Consider the following 21,044-nt stretch of genomic DNA (forward strand, 5'->3'; position numbering starts at 1 on the left):
CGCCCCTCATTATAATACTTCCCCTTTAAGCCACGCCCACTCAGTACAATGCCGCCCATAAGCCACGCCCCCTCATTATAATACTGCCCCCCTTAAGTCCCGCCCCCTCATTATAATACTACCCCCTTAAGCCCCGCCCCCTCATTATAATACTTCCCCCCTTAAGCCCCGCCCCCTCATTATAATACTGCCCCCCTTAAGCACCGCCCCCTCACTATAATACCGGGCCCCTTAAGCCACACCCCCTCATTATAATACCACCCCTTAAGCCCCGCCCCCTCATTATAATAAAGCTCTTTAAGCCCAGCCCCTCATTATAATACCACCACTTAAGCCCCGCCCACCACCCCCGAAGCCACGCCCCCTCATTATACCACCACCCCTTAAGCCCCGCCCCCTCATTATAATACCGGCCCCTTAAGCCCCCCCCACCCTCATTATAATACTGGCCCCTTAAGCCCCGCCCACTGCCGCCATGGCCCCGCCCCTTTTGTGGGCGTGGCTCTGTGTGTGTGTGGGCGGGGCGGTGGGCGGGGCTTGCACCGGAAGGAGGTGGAGCTTAAAAGGGGGCGGAGCTTTGAGTGATGGGCCCGGGAACTACTCGGTCATGGGGGAGTGTGTCTGGGTGCTGCAAGGTGAGTGGGGGCACCCCATAGGGACACATAGAGACCCCATAGAGACCCATAGAGACCCCATAGAGACCCCATAGAAACCCCATAGAGACCCATAGAGACCCATAGAGACCCATAGAGATACATAGGGACCCATAGGGACCCATAGGGACACATAGACCCATAGAAACCCCATAGAGACCCCATAGAAACCCCATAGAGACCCCATAGAGACCCATAGAGACCCATAGAGATACATAGGGACCCATAGGGACCCATAGGGACACATAGACCCATAGACACCCCATAGAGACCCCATAGGGACACATAGGGACCCCATAGAGACCCATAGAGACCCATAGGGACCCATAGGGACCCATAGGGACACATAGGGACCCCATAGAGACCCCATAGAGAGACATAGACCCATAGGGACCCCAATGAGACCCCATAGAGGGACATAGACCCATAGGGACCCCATTGAGACCCCATAGAGACCCCATAGGGACACATAGGGACACATAGGGACCCCATAGAGACCCCATAGAGAGACATAGACCCGTAGGGACCCCATTGAGACCCCATAGAGGGACATAGACCCATAGGGACCCCATAGAGGGACATAGACCCATAGGGACCCCATAGGGACACATTGGGACCCATAGAGACCCCATAGGGACCCCATAGGGACACACAGGGACACATTGGGACCCCATTGATTCCCATAGGGACACATTGGGTTCCATAGAGACCCCATAGTGACCCATAGAGACACATAGGGACACATAGGGACCCATAGAGAGCCATAGACCCATAGGGACCCCATAGGGACACATTGGGACACATAGGGACCCATAGGGACACATTGGGACCCCATTGATTCCCATAGGGACACATAGAGACCCCATAGGGACACACTGGGACCCCATTAAGACCCATAGAGACACATAGACCCATAGGGACCCATAGAGACCCATAGAGACCCATTGAGACACATAGGAACCCCATTGAGACACATAGAGACACATAGGGACCCCATAGAGGGCCATAGAGAGACAGAGACGCATAGGGACCCATAGGAACCCCATAGGGACCCCATAGAGACCCCATTGAGACCCATAGAGACCCATAGATATACATAGGGACCCATAGGGACACATAGACCCATAGAAACCCCATAGAGACCCCATAGGGACACATAGGGACACATAGAGACCCCATAGGGACCCATAGAGACCCATAGAGGGACATAGAGCCATAGGGACCGCATAGGGACTCCATAGAAACCCCATAGGGACACATAGAGACCCCATAGGGACCCCATAGAGACCCCATAGAGACCCATAGGGACCCATAGAGACACATAGGGACCTCATAGGGACACATAGGGACCCATAGGGACACATAGACCCCATAGGGACCCATACAGACCCATAGGGAACCCATAGCGACCCCATAGAGACCCCATAGGGACCCCATAGAGACCCCATAGGGACCCCAAAGGGACACATAGAGACACATAGGGACACATAGAGAGACATAGACCCATAGAGACCCCATAGAAACCCCATAGAGACCCCATAGAAACCCCATAGAGACCCCATAGAGATCCATTGGGACCCATAGGGACCCATAGGGACACTTAGACCCATAGAAACCCCATAGAGACCCCATAGGGACACATAGGGACACATTGGGACCCCATAGGGACCCATAGAGACCCATAGAGGGACATAGACCCATAGGGACCTCATTGAGACCCCATAGAGGGACATAGATCCATAGGGACCCCATAGGGACCCATAGGGACCCATAGAGACCCCATAGGGAACCCATAGCGACCCCATAGAGACCCCATAGAGAGACATAGACCCAAAGGGACCCCATTGAGACCCCATAGAGGGACATAGACCCATAGGGACCCATAGGGACCCATAGGGACACATAGAGACCCATAGAGACCCATAGAGACCCCATAGAAACCCCATAGAGACCCCATAGAAACCCCATAGAGACCCCATAGAGACCCCATAGAGACCCCATAGAGACCCATAGAGATACATAGGGACCCATAGGGACCCATAGGGACACATAGACCCATAGAAACCCCATAGAGACCCCATAGAGACCCCATAGGGACCCATAGAGATACATAGGGACCCATAGGGACCCATAGGGACACATAGACCCATAGAAACCCCATAGAGACCCTATAGGGACACATAGGGACACATTGGGACCCCATAGGGACCCATAGAGACCCATAGAGGGACATAGAGCCATAGGGACCGCATAGGGACTCCATAGAAACCCCATAGGGACACATAGAGACCCCATACGGACCCCATAGGGACCCCATAGAGACCCTATAGGGACACATTGGGACCCATAGAGACACATAGAGAGACATAGGGACCCATAGGGACCCATAGAGAGCCATAGAGACCCATAGGGACACATAGAGAGTCATAGGGAACCATAGAGACCCATAGGGACCCCATTGAGACCCATAGGGACCCCCTAGGGACCCCATAGGGACCCCATAGAGACACATAGGGACACATAGACCCATAGGGACCCCATAGTGACCCCATAGAGACCCCATAGAGATACATAGGGATCCATAGGGACACATTGGGACCCATAGAGACCCCATAGGGACACATAGGGACACATAGAGACACATAGACCCATAGGGACACATAGGGACACATAGGGACCCCATTGAGACCCATAGGGACCCCAGAGGGACACATAGGGACCCATAGGGACACATAGACCCATAGGGACCCATAGGGACCCATAGAGACCCCATAGGGATACATAGGGACACATAGAGACCCCATAGAGACCCATAGGGACACATAGACCCATAGTGACCCCATAGGGACCCCATAGAGAGCCCATAGAGATCCATTGGGACCCATAGAGGGACATAGAGCCATAGGGACACATAGAGACACATAGAGACCCCATACAAACATATAGGGACCCCATAGACACACATAGGGACCCCATTGAGACACAGAGGGACACATAGAGACACATAGAGAGACATAGACCCATACGGACATATAGGGACCCATAGGGACACATAGAGACACATAGAGAGACATAGACCCATAGGGACCCCATAGAGACCCCATAGGGACACATTGGGACCCCATAGAGAGTCATAGAGACCCCATAGAGACCCATAGGGACCCCATAGAGACCCCATAGGGACACATAGAGAGACATAGACCCATAGAGACCCCATAGGGACACATAGGGACACATAGACCCATAGAGAGCCATAGGGACCCCATAGAGACCCCATAGAGACCCCATAGAGAGACATAGACCCATAGGGACCCCATAGGGACACATAGGGACACATAGAGACCCATAGAGAGCCATAGGGACCCCATAGAGACCCCATAGGGACCCCATAGGGAACCCATTGGGACCCCATAGAGGGACATAGACCCATAGGGACCCCATAGGGACACATAGGGACCCATAGAGACCCCATAGGGACCCCATAGGGACACATAGGGACACATAGGGACACATAGGGGCCCATAGAGAGCCATAGACCCATAGGGACCCCATAGGGACACATTGGGACACATAGGGACCCATAGGGACACATTGGGACCCCATTGATTCCCATAGGGACACATAGAGACCCCATAGGGACACATTGGGACCCCATTAAGACCCATAGAGACACATAGACCCATAGGGACCCATAGAGACCCATAGAGAGCCATAGAGACACATAGGAACCCCATTGAGACACATAGGGACACATAGGGACCCCATAGAGGGCCATAGAGAGACAGAGACGCATAGGGACCCATAGGAACCCCATAGGGACCCCATAGGGACACATAGGGACCCATAGAGACCCCATAGGGAACCCATAGGGACCCCATAGGAACCCCATAGGGACTCCATAGGGACCCATAGAGACACATAGGGACACATAGACCCATAGGGACCCCATAGGGACACATTGGGACCCATAGAGATCCATTGGGACCCATAGAGAGCCATAGGGACACATTGGGACCCCATAGAGACCCATAGAGACCCCATAGAGACCCCATAGGAACACATAGGGACCCATAGGGACCCCATAGAGATCCATCTGGCCTCGTAGAGAGACCCCATAGAGACCCCATGTGGTTATGGGGGGGATATGGGGGTCTGGGGGTTTATATGGGGGTCTATGGGGAGGGATATTGGGGTCTATGGGGGTATATTGTGACCCTTGACCCCTTGTGACCTTTGACCCCAACCCACCTTGACCTTTAACTCCAATTGTGACCTTTAACCCCCCTTTGTGACCTTTGACCCCACACCTCATGACCTTTGACCCTCCTTTGTTACCTTTGACCCCCTTATGACTTTTGACCCCCATGACCTTTGTTTCCATTGTGACCTTTGACCTCAACCCAGCTCGACCTTTCGACCCCTGATGACCTTTAACCCCTTGTGACCTTTGAACCTCTCATGACCTTTGACCACCTCATGACCTTTGACCCCTCATGACCTTTAACCTCTCGTGACACTTTACTCGTGACCTTCGACCCCTCGTGACCTCTGACCCCTCACGACCTTTGACCCCTCATGACCTCTGACCCCCATGTGACCTTTGACCCCCGCTGACCTTTGCCCCCAGCCCTCCCCGGTCACCGCGTGCTGCTGACCCCCACCTCATAACCTTTGACCCCTCATGACCTCTGACCCCATGTGACCTTTGCCCCCAGCCCCCCCAGGTCACCATGTCATGCTGACCCCAACCTCGTGACCTTTGACCTCCCATGACCTCTGACCCCATTGTGACCTTTGACCCCCTCATGACCTTTGACTCCTCATGACCTTTGACCCCATGTGACCTTTGCCCCCAGCCCCCCAGGTCACCGTGTCCTGCTGACCCCCACCTCGTGACCTTTGACCCCTCATGACCTCTGACCCCATGTGACCTTTGAACCCCTCATGACCTCTGATCCAATCGTGACCTTTGACCCCTCATGACCTCTGACCCCATGTGACCTTTGACCCCTCGTGACCTTTGACACCTCGTGACCTTTGACACCTCGTGACCTTTGACCCCTCATGACCTTTGACCCCTCGTGACCTTTGACCCCTCATGACCTGTGACCCCATGTGACCTTTGCCCCCAGCCCCCCCCGGTCACCGCGTGCTGCTGTCGCTGTCGGAGCTGGAGACGGAATGCGGCTTCGACTTCCTGTTCGTCTTCGACGGCTCCGCCCACCGCGGCCGCCTATTGGCTGCGCTCAGCGGCAACGCCCCGCCCCCACCAATCATAGAGGCCGCATCCGGGCAGGTGGGCGGGGCTACGGGGGGGGGGAACGGCCAATGGGAGGGGAGGGAGGACAAAGGGAGGCGGGGCTTAAGAATGGCCAATGGGAGGGGAGGGGGGGCAATAAGGGGCGGGGCTAAAGAACGGCCAATGGGAGGGGAGGGGGGACAAAGGGAGGCGGGGCTAAGGGAGGGGGCGGGGCTAAAGGAGGAACAGCCAATGGGAGGGGAGGGGGGACAAAGAGGGGAGGGGCTAAGGAACGGCCAATGGGAGGGGAGGGAGGACAAAGAGGGGCGGGGCTAAGGAACGGCCAATGGGAGGGGAGGGGGGACAAAGAAGGGCGGGGCTAAGGGAGGGTGCGGGGCTAAAGGAGGAACAGCCAATGGGAGGGGAGGGGGGACAAAGAGGGGCGGGGCTAAGGAACGGCCAATGGGAGGGGAGGGAGGACAAAGAGGGGCGGGGCTAAGGAACGGCCAATGGGAGGGGAGGGAGGACAAAGAGGGGCGGGGCTAAGGAACGGCCAATGGGAGGGGAGGGAGGACAAAGAGGGGCGGGGCTAAAGAATGTCCAATGGGAGGGGAGGGAGGGCAATAAGGGGCGGGGCTAAGGAACGGCCAATGGGAGGGGAGGGGGGACAAAGAGGGGCGGGGCTAAGGGAGGGGGCGGGGCTTAAGGAGTGGGCGGGGCTAAAGGAGGAACAGCCAATGGGAGGGGAGGGAGGACAAAGAGGGGCGGGGCTAAAGGGGGGAACTCTATGGGTCCCTATGGGTCCCTATGGGTCTCTATGGGTCCCTATGGGTCTCTGTGGGTCTCTATGGTTCTCTATGGGTCCCTATGGGTCTCTATGGGACTATATGGGTCTCTATGGGGTCTCTACGTGTCATATGAGTCTCTATGGATCTCTGTGGTCCTTATGGGTCTCTGTGGGTCTCTATGGGTCTCTGTGGGTCCCTATGGGTCTCTATGGGTCCCTATGGGGTTCTATGGGGTTCTATGGTGTTTTATGGGTCTCTTTGTGTCCCTATGGGTCTCTATGGGTCTCTATGGGTCCCTATGGGTCTCTATGGGTCCCTATGGGTCCCTATGGGTCCCTATGGGTCTCTATGGGTCCCTATGGGTCCCTATGGGTCTCTATGGTTCTCTATGGGTCCCTATGGGTCTCTATGGGACTATATGGGTCTCTATGGGGTCTCTACGTGTCATATGAGTCTCTATGGATCTCTGTGGTCCTTATGGGTCTCTGTGGGTCTCTATGGGTCTCTATGGGTCCCTATGTGTCTCTATGTGTCTCTATGTGTCTCTATGTGTCTCTATGGGTCTCTATGGGTCTCTATGGGTCCCTATGGGTCCCTATGGGGTTCTATGGGGTTCTATGGTGTTTTATGGGTCTCTATGGGTCTCTGTGGTCCCTATGGGTCTCTATGGGTCCAGTCCAGGTGCTGGTGCAGTGTCACCATCTGTAGTTCCACTGTTGGCCACCAGGGGGCGCAGTGGAACAATAGAGTTCTCTGGATTCCTATAGATTCCTATGGGTCTCTATGGGTCTCTATGGGTCCCTATGAGTCCCTATGGGTCCCTATGGGTCTCTATGGATTCCTATGGGGTTCTATGGGGTTTTATGGCTCTCTATGGGTCCCTATGGGGTTCTATGGGGTTTTATGGGTCCCTATGGGGTTCTATGGGGTTCTATGGGGTTTTATGGATCCCTATGGGGTCCTATGGGGTTCTATGGGTCCCTATGGGTCTTTATGGATCCCTATGGGGTTCTATGGGGTTTTATGGGTCTCTATGGATCCCTATGGGGTTCTATGGGTCCCTATGGGGTTCTATGGGGTTTTATGGATCCCTATGGGTTTCTATGGGGTTGTATGGGGTTTTAAGGATCCCGATGGGGTTCTTTGGGGTTTTATGGCTCTCTATGGGGTTCTATGGGGATCTATGGTGTTCTATGGGTCCCTATGAGGTTCTATGGGGTTTTATGGCTCTCTATGGGTCCCTATGGGGTTCTATGGGTCCCTATGGCTCTCTATGGGTCCCTATGGGGTTTTATGGCTCTCTATGGGTCCCTATGGGGTTCTATGGTGTTTTATGGGTCTCTATGGGTCTCTATGGGTCTCTATGGGTTCCTATGGGTCCCTATGGGTCTCTATGGGTCTCTATGGGGTCTCTATGGGTCTCTATGTGTCTCTATGGGTCCCTATGTGTCTCTGTGCACCAGTTGCACTTCCACTGTTGGCCACCAGGGGGCGCAGTGGAGCAATAGAGATCTCTATGGAGTCCTATGGGGTTCTATGGGGTTTTATGGGTCCCTATGGGGTTCTATGGGGTTTTATGGCTCTCTATGGGTCCCTATGGGGTTCTATGGGGTTTTATGGCTCTATATGGGTCCCTATGGGGTTCTATGGGGTTTTATGGGTCCCTATGGGGTTCTATGGGGTTCTATGGTTCCCTATGGTGTTCTATGGGGTTTTATGGCTCTCTGTGGCTCCCTATGGGTCTCTATGGGGTTCTATGGGGTTTTATGTCTCTCTATGGGTCCCAATGTGTGTGTATGTTCCCAATGCAGATGGAGGTCCGTCTGTTCAGTGACGCCAATTACAACCTGGGCGGGTTCTGGGGCTGGTTCCGCTCCAGTCTGTGCCCTATGGGTCCCTATGGGTCCCTATGGGTCTCTATGGGTCCCTATGGGTCTCTATGAGTCCCTATGGGTCCCTATGTGTCTCTATGTGTCTCTATGGGTCTCTATGGGTCCCTATGGGTCCCTATGGGTCTCTATGGGTCCCTATGGGTCCCTATGTGTCGCTCTGTGCCATCTGTAGTTCCACTGTTGGCCACCAGGGGGCGCAGTAGAGCAATAGAGATCTCTATGGATTCCTATGGGGTTCTATGGGGTTTTATGGGTCCCTATGGGGTCCTATGGGGTTCTATGGGTCCCTATGGGGTTCTATGGGGTTCTATGGGGTTCTATGGGGTTTTATGTCTCTCTATGGGTCCTAATGTGTGTGTATGTTCCCAATGCAGATGGAGGTCCGTCTGTTCAGTGACGCCAATTACAACCTGGGCGGGTTCTGGGGCTGGTTCCGCTCCAGTCTGTGCCCTATGGGTCCCTATGGGTCCCTATGGGTCCCTATGGGTCTCTATGGGTCTCTATGGGTCCCTATGGGGTTCTATGGGATTTTATGGCTCTCTATGGGTCCCTATGGGGTCTCTATGGGGTCCCTATGGGTCCCTATGGGTCCCTATGGGTCCCTATGGGTCTCTATGGGTCTCTATGGATCCCTATGGGGTTCTATGGGTCCCTATGGTCTCTATGGGTCCCTATGGGGTTCTATGGGGTTTTATGGGTCTCTATGGGTCCCTATGGGGTTCTATGGGGTTTTATGGGTCTCTATGTGTCTCTATGGGGTCTCTATGGGTCCCTATGGGTCCCTATGTGTCCCTATGGGTCTCTATGGATCCCTATGGGTCTCTATGGGGTTTTATGGGTCCCTATGGGTCTCTATGGGTCTCTATGGGTCCCTATACGTCCCTATAGGTCCCTATGGGTCTCTATGGGTTCCCATCTGTAGTTCCACTGTTGGCCACCAGGGGGCGCAGTGGAGCAATAGAGATCTCTATGGATTCCTATGGGGTCCTATGGGGTTTTATGGGTCCATATGTGGTTCTATGGGGTTCTATGGATCCCTATGGGGTTCTATGGCTCTCTATGGGGTTCTATGGGTCTCTATGAGGTTCTATGTGTCTCTATGGGTCCCAATGTGTGTGTATGTTCCCAATGCAGATGGAGGTCCGTCTGTTCAGTGACGCCAATTACAACCTGGGCGGGTTCTGGGGCTGGTTCCGCTCCAGTCTGTGCCCTATGGGTCCCTATGGGTCCCTATGGGTCTCTATGGGTCCCTATGGGTCTCTATGGGTCCCTATGGGTCGCTATGGGTCTCTATGGATCCCTATGGGGTTCTATGGGGTTTTATGGCTCTCTATGGGTCCCTATGGGTCTCTATGGGTCCCTATGGGGTTCTGTGTGGTTCTATGGGGTTCTATGGGTCTCTATGGGTCCCAACGTGTCTGTATGTTCCCAATGCAGATGGAGGTCCGTCTGTTCAGTGACGCCAATTACAACCTGGGCGGGTTCTGGGGCTGGTTCCGCTCCAGTCTTTGCCCTATGGGTTGTAGGGGACGGGGGTCGTGCGGCCCCGATGGCGTCTGTAGGTGCGACCCCCCGTGGGGGGGGACGGACTGCGGACAAAGACTGTGTGATGTGGGGTGTCACAACGGGGGGCAGTGCCAGGTACATGGGGGTGGGATATGGGATATGGGGGGATATGGGGTGGTTATGGGGGGATATGGGGGGTTATGGGGTGGTTATGGGGGGTATGGGGGGATATGGGGTGGTTATGGGGGGATATGGGGTGGTTATGGGGGGATATGGGGGGTATGGGGTGGTTATGGGGTGGTTATGGGGTGGTTATGGGGTGGTTATGGGGTGGTTATGGGGTGGTTATGGGGTGGGTATGGGGGGCTATGTGGGATTTGGGGTGGTTATGGGGGGATATGGGGTGGGTATGGGGGGCTATGGGGTGGTTATGGGGTGGTTATGGGGGGCTATGGGGGGGTATGGCGGGGTATGGGGGGTTATGGGGTGGGTATGGGGGGCTATAGTGGGATATGGGGGGCTATGGGTGGGCTATGGGGTGGTTATGGGGGTGGGATATGGGGGGTGTGGGGTGGTTATGGGGTGATATGGGGTGGTTATGGGGTGGGTATGGGGGGGTATGGGGTGGTTATGGGGGGCTATGGGGTGGTTATGGGGTGGGTATGGGGGGGTATGGGGGGCTATGGGGTGTCACAACGGGGGGCAGTGCCAGGTACATGGGGGTGGGATATGGGATATGGGGGGATATGGGATATGGGGGGCTATGGGGTGGTTATAGGGTGGGTATGGGGGGTTATGGGGTGGGTATGGGGGGATATGGGGGGATATGGGGCGATATGGGGTGGGTATGGGGTGGTTATGGGGGGTTATGGGGGGATATGGGGTGGTTATAGGGGGATGTGGGGGGTATGGGGTGGTTATGGGGTGGGCTATGGGGGGTATGGGGTGGTTATGGGGGATATGGGGGGTATGAGGTGGTTATGGGGTTGTTGGGGGTATATAGGGTGGGTATGGGGTGCTATGGGGTGGTTATGGGGTGGTTATGGGGGGATATGGGGTGTCACAACGGGGGGCAGTGCCAGGTACATGGGGGTGGGATATGGGATATGGGGGGATATGGGGTGGTTATGGGGGGATATGGGGTGGTTATGGGGGATATGGGGGGATATGGGGGGCTATGGGATATGGGGGGCTATGGGGGGATATGGGATATGGGGGGATATGGGGTGGTTATGGGGTGGTTATGGGGGGATATGGGGTGATATGGGGTGGGTATGGGGGGATGTGGGGTGGTTATGGGGGGTTATGGGGTGGTTATGGGGGGATAAGGGGGGATATGGGGGGCTATGGGGTGGTTATGGGGGGGTTATGGGATGGTTATGGGGGGTTATGGGGGGATATGGGGTGGTTATGGGGTGGTTATGGGGTGGTTATGGGGTGGGTGAGGTTATAGGGGTGTGGGGTGGGAGTTATGGGGTGGTTATGGGGGGCTATGGGGAGCTATGGGGAGTTATGGGGTCGTTATGGGGGGCTATGGGGTGGTTCTTGGGGGCTATGGGGGGCTATGGGGTGGTTATGGGGGGATTTCGGGCGGTTATGGGGGGTTATGGGGTGGTTATGGGGGGCTATAGGGGGATATGGGGGGCTATGGGATGGTTATGGGGTGGTTATGGGGGTGATATGGGGGGGGTATTGGGGTGGATATGGGGTGGTTATGGGGGGCTATGGGGTGGTTATGGGGTGGGCAAGGTTATAGGGGTGTGGGGTGTGGGGCTTTCTGCCCCATATGTCCCCCCTTATACCCCACATCTCCACCCTTATACCCCATATGTCCCCATTTCTGCCCCACATCTCCCCCCTTGTACCCCATATGTCCCCCTTTCTGCCCCATATGTCCCCCTTTCTGCCCCATATGTTCCCCTTTCTGCCCCACATCTCCCCCCTTATACCCCATATATCCCCCTTATACCCCACATCTCCTCCCTCATACCCCATATGTCCCCCTTTCTGCCCCATATATCCCCCTTTCTGCCCCACATCTCCCCACATCTCCCCCCTTCTGCCCCACATCTCCCCCCTTATACCCCACATCTCTGCCCCATATCTCCCCCCTTATACCCCATATGTCCCCCTATCTCCCCCCTCCCACCCCACATCTGCCCCCCATCTCTACCCCACATCTCCCCCCTTATACCCCATATCTCCCCCCTTGTACCCCATATCTCCTCCCTTCTGCCCCCCATCTCTGCCCCACATCTCCCCCCTTATACCCCACATCTCCCCCCTTATACCCCATATCTCCCCCCTTCTGCCCCCCATCTCTGCCCCACATCTCCCCCCATCTCTGCCCCCTATCTCCCCCCTCCCTGCCCCACATCCCCCCCCTTCCTGCCCCACATTAGTCCTCAGGTCGCTGTCGTTGCCCCCCCGGTTTTATGGGGCAGAGCTGTGAGCTGGATGTGTGGGGCCCGGGGGGGGGCGGCCGTTGGTACCCCATAAGTGACGGAGATGACGTCTATGGGGCCAGAGTGGGGGCTGCCGGGGTCTTCCTGCCCCACACAGGGGGGCTCTATGTGTTTGGGGGTGAGTATGGGGGGCTATGGGGGGATATGGGGGGATATGGGGAGATATGGGGGTATTGGGTGGTTATGGGGGGATATGGGGTGGTTATGGGGGGCTATGGGGTGGTTATGGGGGGATATGGGGAGGTTATGGGGGGCTATGGGGAGGTTATGGGGGATATGGGGTGGTTATGGGGGGATATGGGGAATATGGGGTGGTTATGGGGGGATATGGGGGGATATGGGGTGGTTATGGGGGGCTATGGGGAGGTTATGGGGGGCTATGGGGAGGTTATGGGGGGATATGGGGGCCTATGGGGTGGTTATGGGGGGGTATGGGGTGGTTATGGGGGGGTATGGGGTGGTTATGGGGTGGTTATGGGGGGATATGGGGAGGTTATGGGGTGGTTATGGGGAGCTATGGGGAGGTTATGGGGTATGGGGGTCTTCCTGCCCCACACTGGGGGGCTCTGTGTATTTGGGGGTGAGTATGGGGGGATATGGGGTGGTTATGGGGTGGTTATGGGGGGATATGGGGGGATATGGGGTGGTTATGGGGGGATATGTGGGGTTATGTGGTGGTTATGGGGTGGGCAAGGTTATAGGGGTGTGGGGTGGGAGTTATGGGATGTTTATGGGGGTCTATGGGGGAGTTATGGGGTGGTTATGGGGTGTGGGGGGGTCTTCCTGCCCCACACAGGGGGGCTCTATGTATTTGGGGGTGAGTATGGGGGGCTATGGGGTGGTTATGGGGGGATATGGGGGGATATGGGGTGGTTATGGGGGGGTATGGGGAGGTTATGGGGGGATATGGGGTGGTTATGGGGGGGTATGGGGTGGTTATGGGGGGGTATGGGGTGGTTATGGGGGGATATGGGGGATATGGGGTGGTTATGGGGGGCTATGGGGTGGTTATGGGGTGGGGGTGGTTATGGGGCAGTTATGGGTGGTTATGGGGCTGCGGGGGTCTTCCTGCCCCACACCGGGGGGCTCTATGTATTTGGGGGTGAGTATGGGGGGATATGGGGGGGCTATGGGGTGGTTATGGGGGGATATGGGGGGCTATGGGGACCTATGGGGTGGTTATGGGAGGATATGGGGTGGTTATGGGGGGATATGGGGGGTATGGGGTGGTTATGGGGTGGTTATGGGGGGCTATGGGGTGGTTATGGGGGGATATGGGGGGTATGGGGTGGTTATGGGGTGGTTATGGGGGGCTATGGGGTGGTTATGGGGGGATATGGGGGGTATGGGGTGGTTATGGGGTGGTTATGGGGGGCTATGGGGTGGTTATGGGGGGGTATGGGGTGGTTATGGGGGGATATGGGGGGACACGGGGTGGTTATGGGGGGCTATGGGGTGGTTATGGGGTGGTTATGGGGGGATATGGGGGGATATGGGGTGGTTATGGGGGGGGTATGGGGTGGTTATGGGGTGGTTATGGGGGCTATGGGGAGGTTATGGGGGGATATGGGGTGGTTATGGGGGAGTTATGGGGGGATATGGGGGGAATATGGGAGGATATGGGGGGGTATGAGGTGGTTATGGGGGTGATATGGGGTGGTTATGGGGTGGTTATGGGGTATGGGGGTCTTCCTGCCCCACACAGGGGGGCTCTGTGTGTTTGGGGGTGAGTATGGGAGGATATGGGGGGGCTATGGGGTGGTTATGGGGTGGTTATGGGGGGATATGGGGGGCTATGGGGGGATATGGGGTGGTTATGGGGGGATATGGGGGCCTATGGGGTGGTTATGGGGGGCTATGGGGTGGTTATGGGGGGATATGGGGGGCTATGGGGGGATATGGGGTGGTTATGGGGGGATATGGGGTGGTTATGGGGGGATATGGGGGCCTATGGGGTGGTTATGGGGGGCTATGGGATGGTTATGGGGGGATATGGGGGGATATGGGGAGGTTATGGGGGGATATGGGGTGGTTATGGGGGGCTATGGGGTGGTTATGGGGGGGTATGGGGGGCTATGGGGAGGTTATGGGGGGATATGGGGTGGTTATGGGGGGCTATGGGGTGGTTATGGGGGGATATGGGGGGGCTATGGGGTGGTTATGGGGGGCTATGAGGAGGTTATGGGGGGCTATGGGGAGGTTATGGGGGGATATGGGGGGATATGGGGTGGTTATGGGGGGGTATGGGGTGGTTATGGGGTGGTATGGGGGGTTATGGGGTGGTTATGGGGTGGGCGAGGTTATAGGGGTGTGGGGTGGGGGTTATGGGGTGGTTATGGGGGGCTATGGGGAGGTTATGGGGGGCTATGGGGTGGTTATGGGGTGGTTATGGGGGGCTATGGGGAGGTTATGGGGGGCTATGGGGTGGTTATGGGGTGGTTATGGGGGGCTATGGGGAGGTTATGGGGGGATATGGGGTGGTTATGGGGGAATTATGGGGGGATATGGGGGGAATATGGGGGGGTATGGGGTGGTTATGGGGGGATGTGGGGTGGTTATGGGGTGGTTATGGGGGGATATGGGGGGATATGGGGTGGTTATGGGGGGATATGGGGAGGTTATGGGGTGGTTATGGGGGGATATGGGGGGATATGGGGTGGTTATGGGGGGGTATGGGGGGTATGGGGTGGTTATGGGGGGATATGGGGTGGTTATGGGGGGGTATGGGGAGGTTATGGGGGGATATGGGGTGGTTATGGGGGGGTATGGGGTGGTTATGGGGTGGTTATGGGGTATGGGGGTCTTCCTGCCCCACACCGGGGGGCTCTATGTATTTGGGGGTGAGTATGGGGGGATATTGGGTGGTTATGGGGGGGTATGGGGTGGTTATGGGGGGATATGGGGGGATATGGGGTGGTTATGGGGGGCTATGGGGGGATATGGGGTGGTTATGGGGGGATATGGGGGGGATATGGTGTGGTTATGGGGTGGTTATGGGGGGGATAGGGGGGGTATGGGGTCCCTATGGGTCCCTATAGGTCTCTATGTGTCCCTATTGGTCCCTATGGGTCCCTCTATGTCTCTATGGGTCTCTCCCTATAGGTCACTCCCTGGGCTCCCTATGGGTCCCTATGTGTCCCTATGGGTCCCTATGGGTCTCTATGGGTCTCTATGTGTCCCTATAGGTCTCTATGGGGTCTGTATGGGGTCTCTATGGGTCCCTATGGGTCCCTATGGGTCTCTATGGGTCTCTATGGGGTCTCTATGGGTCTCTATGGGTCCCTATGGGTCTCTATGGGTCTCTATAGGTCTCTATGGGTCCCTATGTATCTCTATGGGTCTCTATGGGTCCCTATAGGTCCCTGTGTATCTCTATGTGTCTCCCTATAGGTCACTCCCTGGGTTCCCTATGGGTCTCTATGTGTCCCTATGGGTCTCTATCTGTCTCTATGTGTCCCTATGTGTCCCTATGTGTCCCTATAGGTCTCTATGGGTCCCTATGTGTCTCTAGGGTTCCTATAGGTCTGTATGGGGTCTCTGTGGGGTCTCTATGGGTCCCTATGGTTCCCTATGGGTCTCTATGGGTCCCTATGTGTCTCTATGTGTCCCTATGGGTCTCTATGTGTCCCTATGTGTCCCTATGTGTCCCTATGTATCTCTATGTGTCCCTCTATCCTACAGGTCACTCCCTGGGTTCCCTATAGGTCTCTATGTGTCTCTATGGGTCCCTATAGGTCCCTATAGGTCTCTATGTGTCTCTATGGGTCCCTATAGGTCCCTATATGTCTCTATGGGTCTCTATAGGTCTCTATGGTTCCCTATGTGTCTCTATGGGTCCCTATGGGTCTCTATCTGTCTCTATGGGTCCCTATGTCTCTCTATGGGTCTCTCTATAGGTCACTCCCTGGGTTCCCTATGGGTCTCTATGGGTCCGTATGTGTCTCTATGGGGTCTGTATGTATCTCTATGTGTCCCTATATCCTACAGGTCACTCCCTTGGTTCCCTATAGGTCTCTATGGGTCTCTCTATGTGTCTCCCTACAGGTCACTCCCTTGGTTCCCTATAGGTCTCTATAGGTCTCTATGGGGTCCCTATGGGTCTCTATGGGTCCCTATGGGTCTCTATGTGTCTCTATGTGTCCCTATGTGTCCCTATGGGTCTCTATGGGTCTCTATGGGTCCCTATGTATCTCTATGGGTCTCCCTACAGGTCACTCCCTGGGCTCCCTATGGGTCCCTATGGGTCCCTATAGGTCCCTATGGGTCCCTATAGGTCTCTAAGGGTCCCTATAGGTCTCTATAGGTCCCTATGTATCTTTATGTGTCTCCCTACAGGTCACTCCCTTGGTTCCCTATGGGTCCCTATGGGTCTCTATGGGTCCCTATGGGTCTCTCTATGTGTCTCCCTACAGGTCACTCCCTGGGCTCCCTATGTGTCCCTATGTGTCTCTATGGGTCTCTATGGGTCTCTATGTGTCCCTATGGGTCTCTATAGGTCTCTATGTATCTCTATGTATATCTATAGGTCTCTCTATGTATCTCTATGGGTCTCTCTACAGGTCACGCCCTTGGTTCCCTATGGGGTTCTATGGGTCTCTATGGGGTCTCTATGTGTCCCTATAGGTCTCTCTATGTATCTCTATGGGTCTCTCCCTACAGGTCACTCCCTTGGTTCCCCTCTGGGCGATCTGTTGCTGTTCAATTTCAGCACCAACAGTTGGAGCCGCATCATACACAGACCAGCACCGGTAACTGCATGGCCCTGACCTCTGACCTCTGACCCCTGACCTCTGACCTCTGACCCCTGACCTCTGACCTCTGACCCCAACCCTGACCTCTGACCCCAACCCTGACCTCTGACCTCTGACTCCTATCCCTGACCCCTGACCCCCATCCAAGACCTCTGACCCCCAGGTCTGACCTCTGACCCAGACCCTGACCTCTGACACTGACCCCTGACCTCTGACCCCCCACCCTGACCTCTGACCTCCAACCCTGACCTCTGACCCCAACCCTGACCTCTGACCCCCATCCCTGAACTCTGACCCCCGACCCCTGACCTCTGACCCCCGACCCCTGACCTCTGACCCCATCCCTGACCTCTGACCCCCATCCCTGACCCCTGACCCCCACCCCACCCCTGCCCCTCGCCCTTTAACCCCCACCTCTAACCTCTGCCCTTTAACCCCCACCTCTGACCTCTGCCCTTTAACCCCCATCCCTGACCCCATCTGACCCCCTGACCTTTCACCCTGACCCCATCCCTGACCCTCGCCCTCTGACCCCCAACCCTGACCCCATATGACCCCACGACCCCTGACCCCCACCCCACCTCTAACCTCTGCCCTCTGACCCCCACCTCTGACCTCTGCCCTTTAACCCCCATCCCTGACCCCATCTGACCCCCTGACCTTTCAACCTGACCCCATATCTGACCTCTGACCCCCATCCCTGACCCTTGCCCTTTAATCCCAACCCCTGACCCCCACCCCACCCCTGACCCTCTGCCCTTTAACCCCCACCTCTAACCTCTGCCCTTTGCCCCCCACCTCTGACCTCTGCCCTTTAACCCCCATCTCTGACCTCTGCCCTTTAACCCCCATCTCTGACCTTTCCCCTTTAACCCCCATCCCTGACCCCATCTGACCCCCTGACCTTTCACCCTGACCCCATCCCTGACCCTCGCCCTCTGACCCCCAACCCTGACCCCATCTGACCCCTCCTGACCCCATCTGTCCCCATTCTTGACCCCCACATCTGACCCATGACCCCCCAACCCCGACCCCATCTGACTCCCCCGACCCCTGACCCCCACCCCATCCCTGACCCTTGCCCTCTGACCCCCATCCCTGACTCCCACCCCATCCTTGACCTTTGCCCTCTGACCCCCATCTCTGACCTTTCCCCTTTGCCTGATCCTCATCTTTGACCCCCTGACCTTTCACCCTGACCCCCCATCCCTGACCCCATCTGACCCCCTGACCTTTCACCCTGACCCCATATCTGACCTCTGACCCCCATTTCTGACCCCTAACTCTGACCTCTGACCCCCCGACCCCTGACCCCCACCCCACCCCTGCCCCTCGCCCTTTAACCCCCATCTCTGACCCACACCCCATCCCTGACCCTTGCCCTCTGACCTCCATCTGACCCCATCTGACCCCCTGACCTTTCACCCTGACCCCATCCCTGACCCTTGCCCTCTGACCCCCATCCCTGACCCCATCTGACCCCCCGACCCCTGACCCCCACCCCACCTCTAACCTCTGCCCTTTAACCCCCACCTCCAACCTCTGCCCTTTGACCCCCATCTCTGACCCCCACTCCTGACCCCATCTGACCCCCACAACCCCTGACCCCCACCCCACCCCTGACCTTTCACCCTGACCCCATATCTGACCCTTGCCCTCTGACCCCCATCCCTGACCCCCACTCCTGACCTCATCTGACCCCCCTGACCCCTGACCCCCACCCTACCCCTGACCCTCTGCCCTTTAACCCCCATCCCTGACCCCATCTGACCCCCTGACCTTTCACCCTGACCCCATATCTGACCTCTGACCCCCATCCCTGACCCCATCTGACCCCCTGACCCCCACCCCACCCCTGACCCTTACCCCCTAACCCCCATTTCTGACCCTCGCCCTTTAACCCCCATCTCTGACCCCCGTCCCCATCCCTGACCCCATATCTGACCCTTGCCCTTTAACCCCCATCCCTGACCCTTGTCCTCTGACCCCTATCCCTGACCCTTGCCCTTTGACCCCCAACCGTGACCCCATCTGACCCCCCTGACCCCCACCCCACCCCTGACCCTCGCCCTCTGACCCCCACCTCTGACCTCTGCCCTCTGACCCCCACCTCTGACCTCTGCCCTTTAACCCCCATCCCTGACCCCATCTGACCCCCTGACCTTTCACCCTGACCCCCACCTCTGACCCTCGCCCTCTGACCCCCAACCCTGACCCCATCTGACCCCCTGACCCCCACCCCATCCCTGACCCTTGCCCTCTGACCCCCATCTGACCCCATCTGACCCCCTGACCTTTCACCCTGACCCCATCCCTGACCCTCGCCCTCTGACCCCCAACCCTGACCCCATCTGACCCACCGACCCCTGACCCCCACCCCACCTCTAACCTCTGCCCTTTGACCCCCATCTCTGACCCCTGACCCCCACCCCACCTCTAACCTCTGCCCTTTAACCCCCACCTCTGACCTCTGCCCTTTAACCCCCATCTCTGACCCCCAACCCTGACCCCATCTGACCCCCCCGACCCCTGACCCCCACCCCATCCCTGACCCTTGCCCTCTGACCCCCATCTGACCCCATCTGACCCCCTGACCTTTCACCCTGACCCCATATCTGACCTCTGACCCCCTTCCCTGACCCCATCTGACCCCCTGACCCCCACCCCACCCCTGCCCCTCGCCCTCTGACCCCCATATGACCCCATCTGACCCCCTGACCTTTCACCCTGACCCCACCCCTGACCCTTGCCCTTTAACCCCCATCTCTGACCCCCACTCCTGACCCCATCTGACCCCCCCGACCCCTGACCCCCACCCCACCCCTGACCCTTGCCCTCTGACCCCCATCTGACCCCATCTGACCCCCTGACCTTTCACCCTGACCCCATCCCTGACCCTCGCCCTCTGACCCCCAACCCTGACCCCATCTGACCCCACGACCCCTGACCCCCACCCCACCTCTAACCTCTGCCCTCTGACCCCCACCTCTAACCTCTGCCCTTTAACCCCCACCTCTGACCTCTGCCCTTTAACCCCCACCTCTAACCTCTGCCCTCTGACCCCCACCTCTGACCTCTGCCCTATAACCCCCACCTCTGACCTCTGCCCTTTAACCCCCACCTCTGCCCTTTGCCCTTTAACCCCCACCTCTGACCTCTGCCCTTTGACCCCCACCTCTAACCTCTGCCCTTTGACCCCCATCTCTGACCCCTGACCCCCACCCCACCTCTAACCTCTGCCCTTTAACCCCCACCCCTGACCCCATCTGACCCCCTGACCTTTCACCCTGACCCCATATCTGACCTCTGACCCCCATCCCTGACCCCATCTGACCCCATGACCCCTCACCCCTGACCCTGACCCTCGCCCTTTAACCCCCATCCCTGACCCTTGCCCTCTGACCCCCATCTGACCCCATCTGACCCCCTGACCTCTCACCCTGACCCCATATCTGACCCTTGCCCTTTAACCCCCCCCTCTGACCTCTGCCCTTTGCCCTTTGCCCTTTAGGCCGCCCGCCATTCTCACTCCGCGTGTCGCTGGCGTGACTCCATGGTTGTCTATGGCGGGGAGACGCGGGGGGGAAACATGGCGGCCGATGTCTGGAGGTATCGACCACGGACAGGGTGGGAGGAACTGAGGCCTAAGGGACCCACAGCAAGGGCGCCCCATAGGGCACAGCATGCGGCTGTTATCGTTGGGGACTGGATGTACATCAGTGGGGGTAATTAGTGATAATTAATGGGGTA

The 21,044-nt window shown here is 57.1% G+C and overlaps 1 protein-coding gene across 1 annotated transcript; it reads left to right on the forward strand.

Annotated features, from left to right (window-relative positions):
- Window positions 1–231: 231 nt before the first annotated feature.
- LOC107307788 (multiple epidermal growth factor-like domains protein 8) lies at window positions 232–21,027 on the forward strand. The gene is made up of 6 exons (XM_085533451.1): window positions 232–635; window positions 5,786–5,949; window positions 10,010–10,213; window positions 12,481–12,661; window positions 17,203–17,291; window positions 20,806–21,027. Exons 1-6 carry the CDS (start codon window positions 476–478, stop codon window positions 21,025–21,027), a joined length of 1,020 nt encoding a protein of 339 aa, XP_085389577.1. The 5' UTR covers window positions 232–475.
- Window positions 21,028–21,044: the final 17 nt, after the last annotated feature.

Source organism: Coturnix japonica, unplaced genomic scaffold, assembly GCF_054131305.1.
Source record: "Coturnix japonica strain WE unplaced genomic scaffold, WE-NBRP24 Scf060, whole genome shotgun sequence".
NCBI classification, from domain to species: Eukaryota; Metazoa; Chordata; class Aves; order Galliformes; family Phasianidae; genus Coturnix; species Coturnix japonica.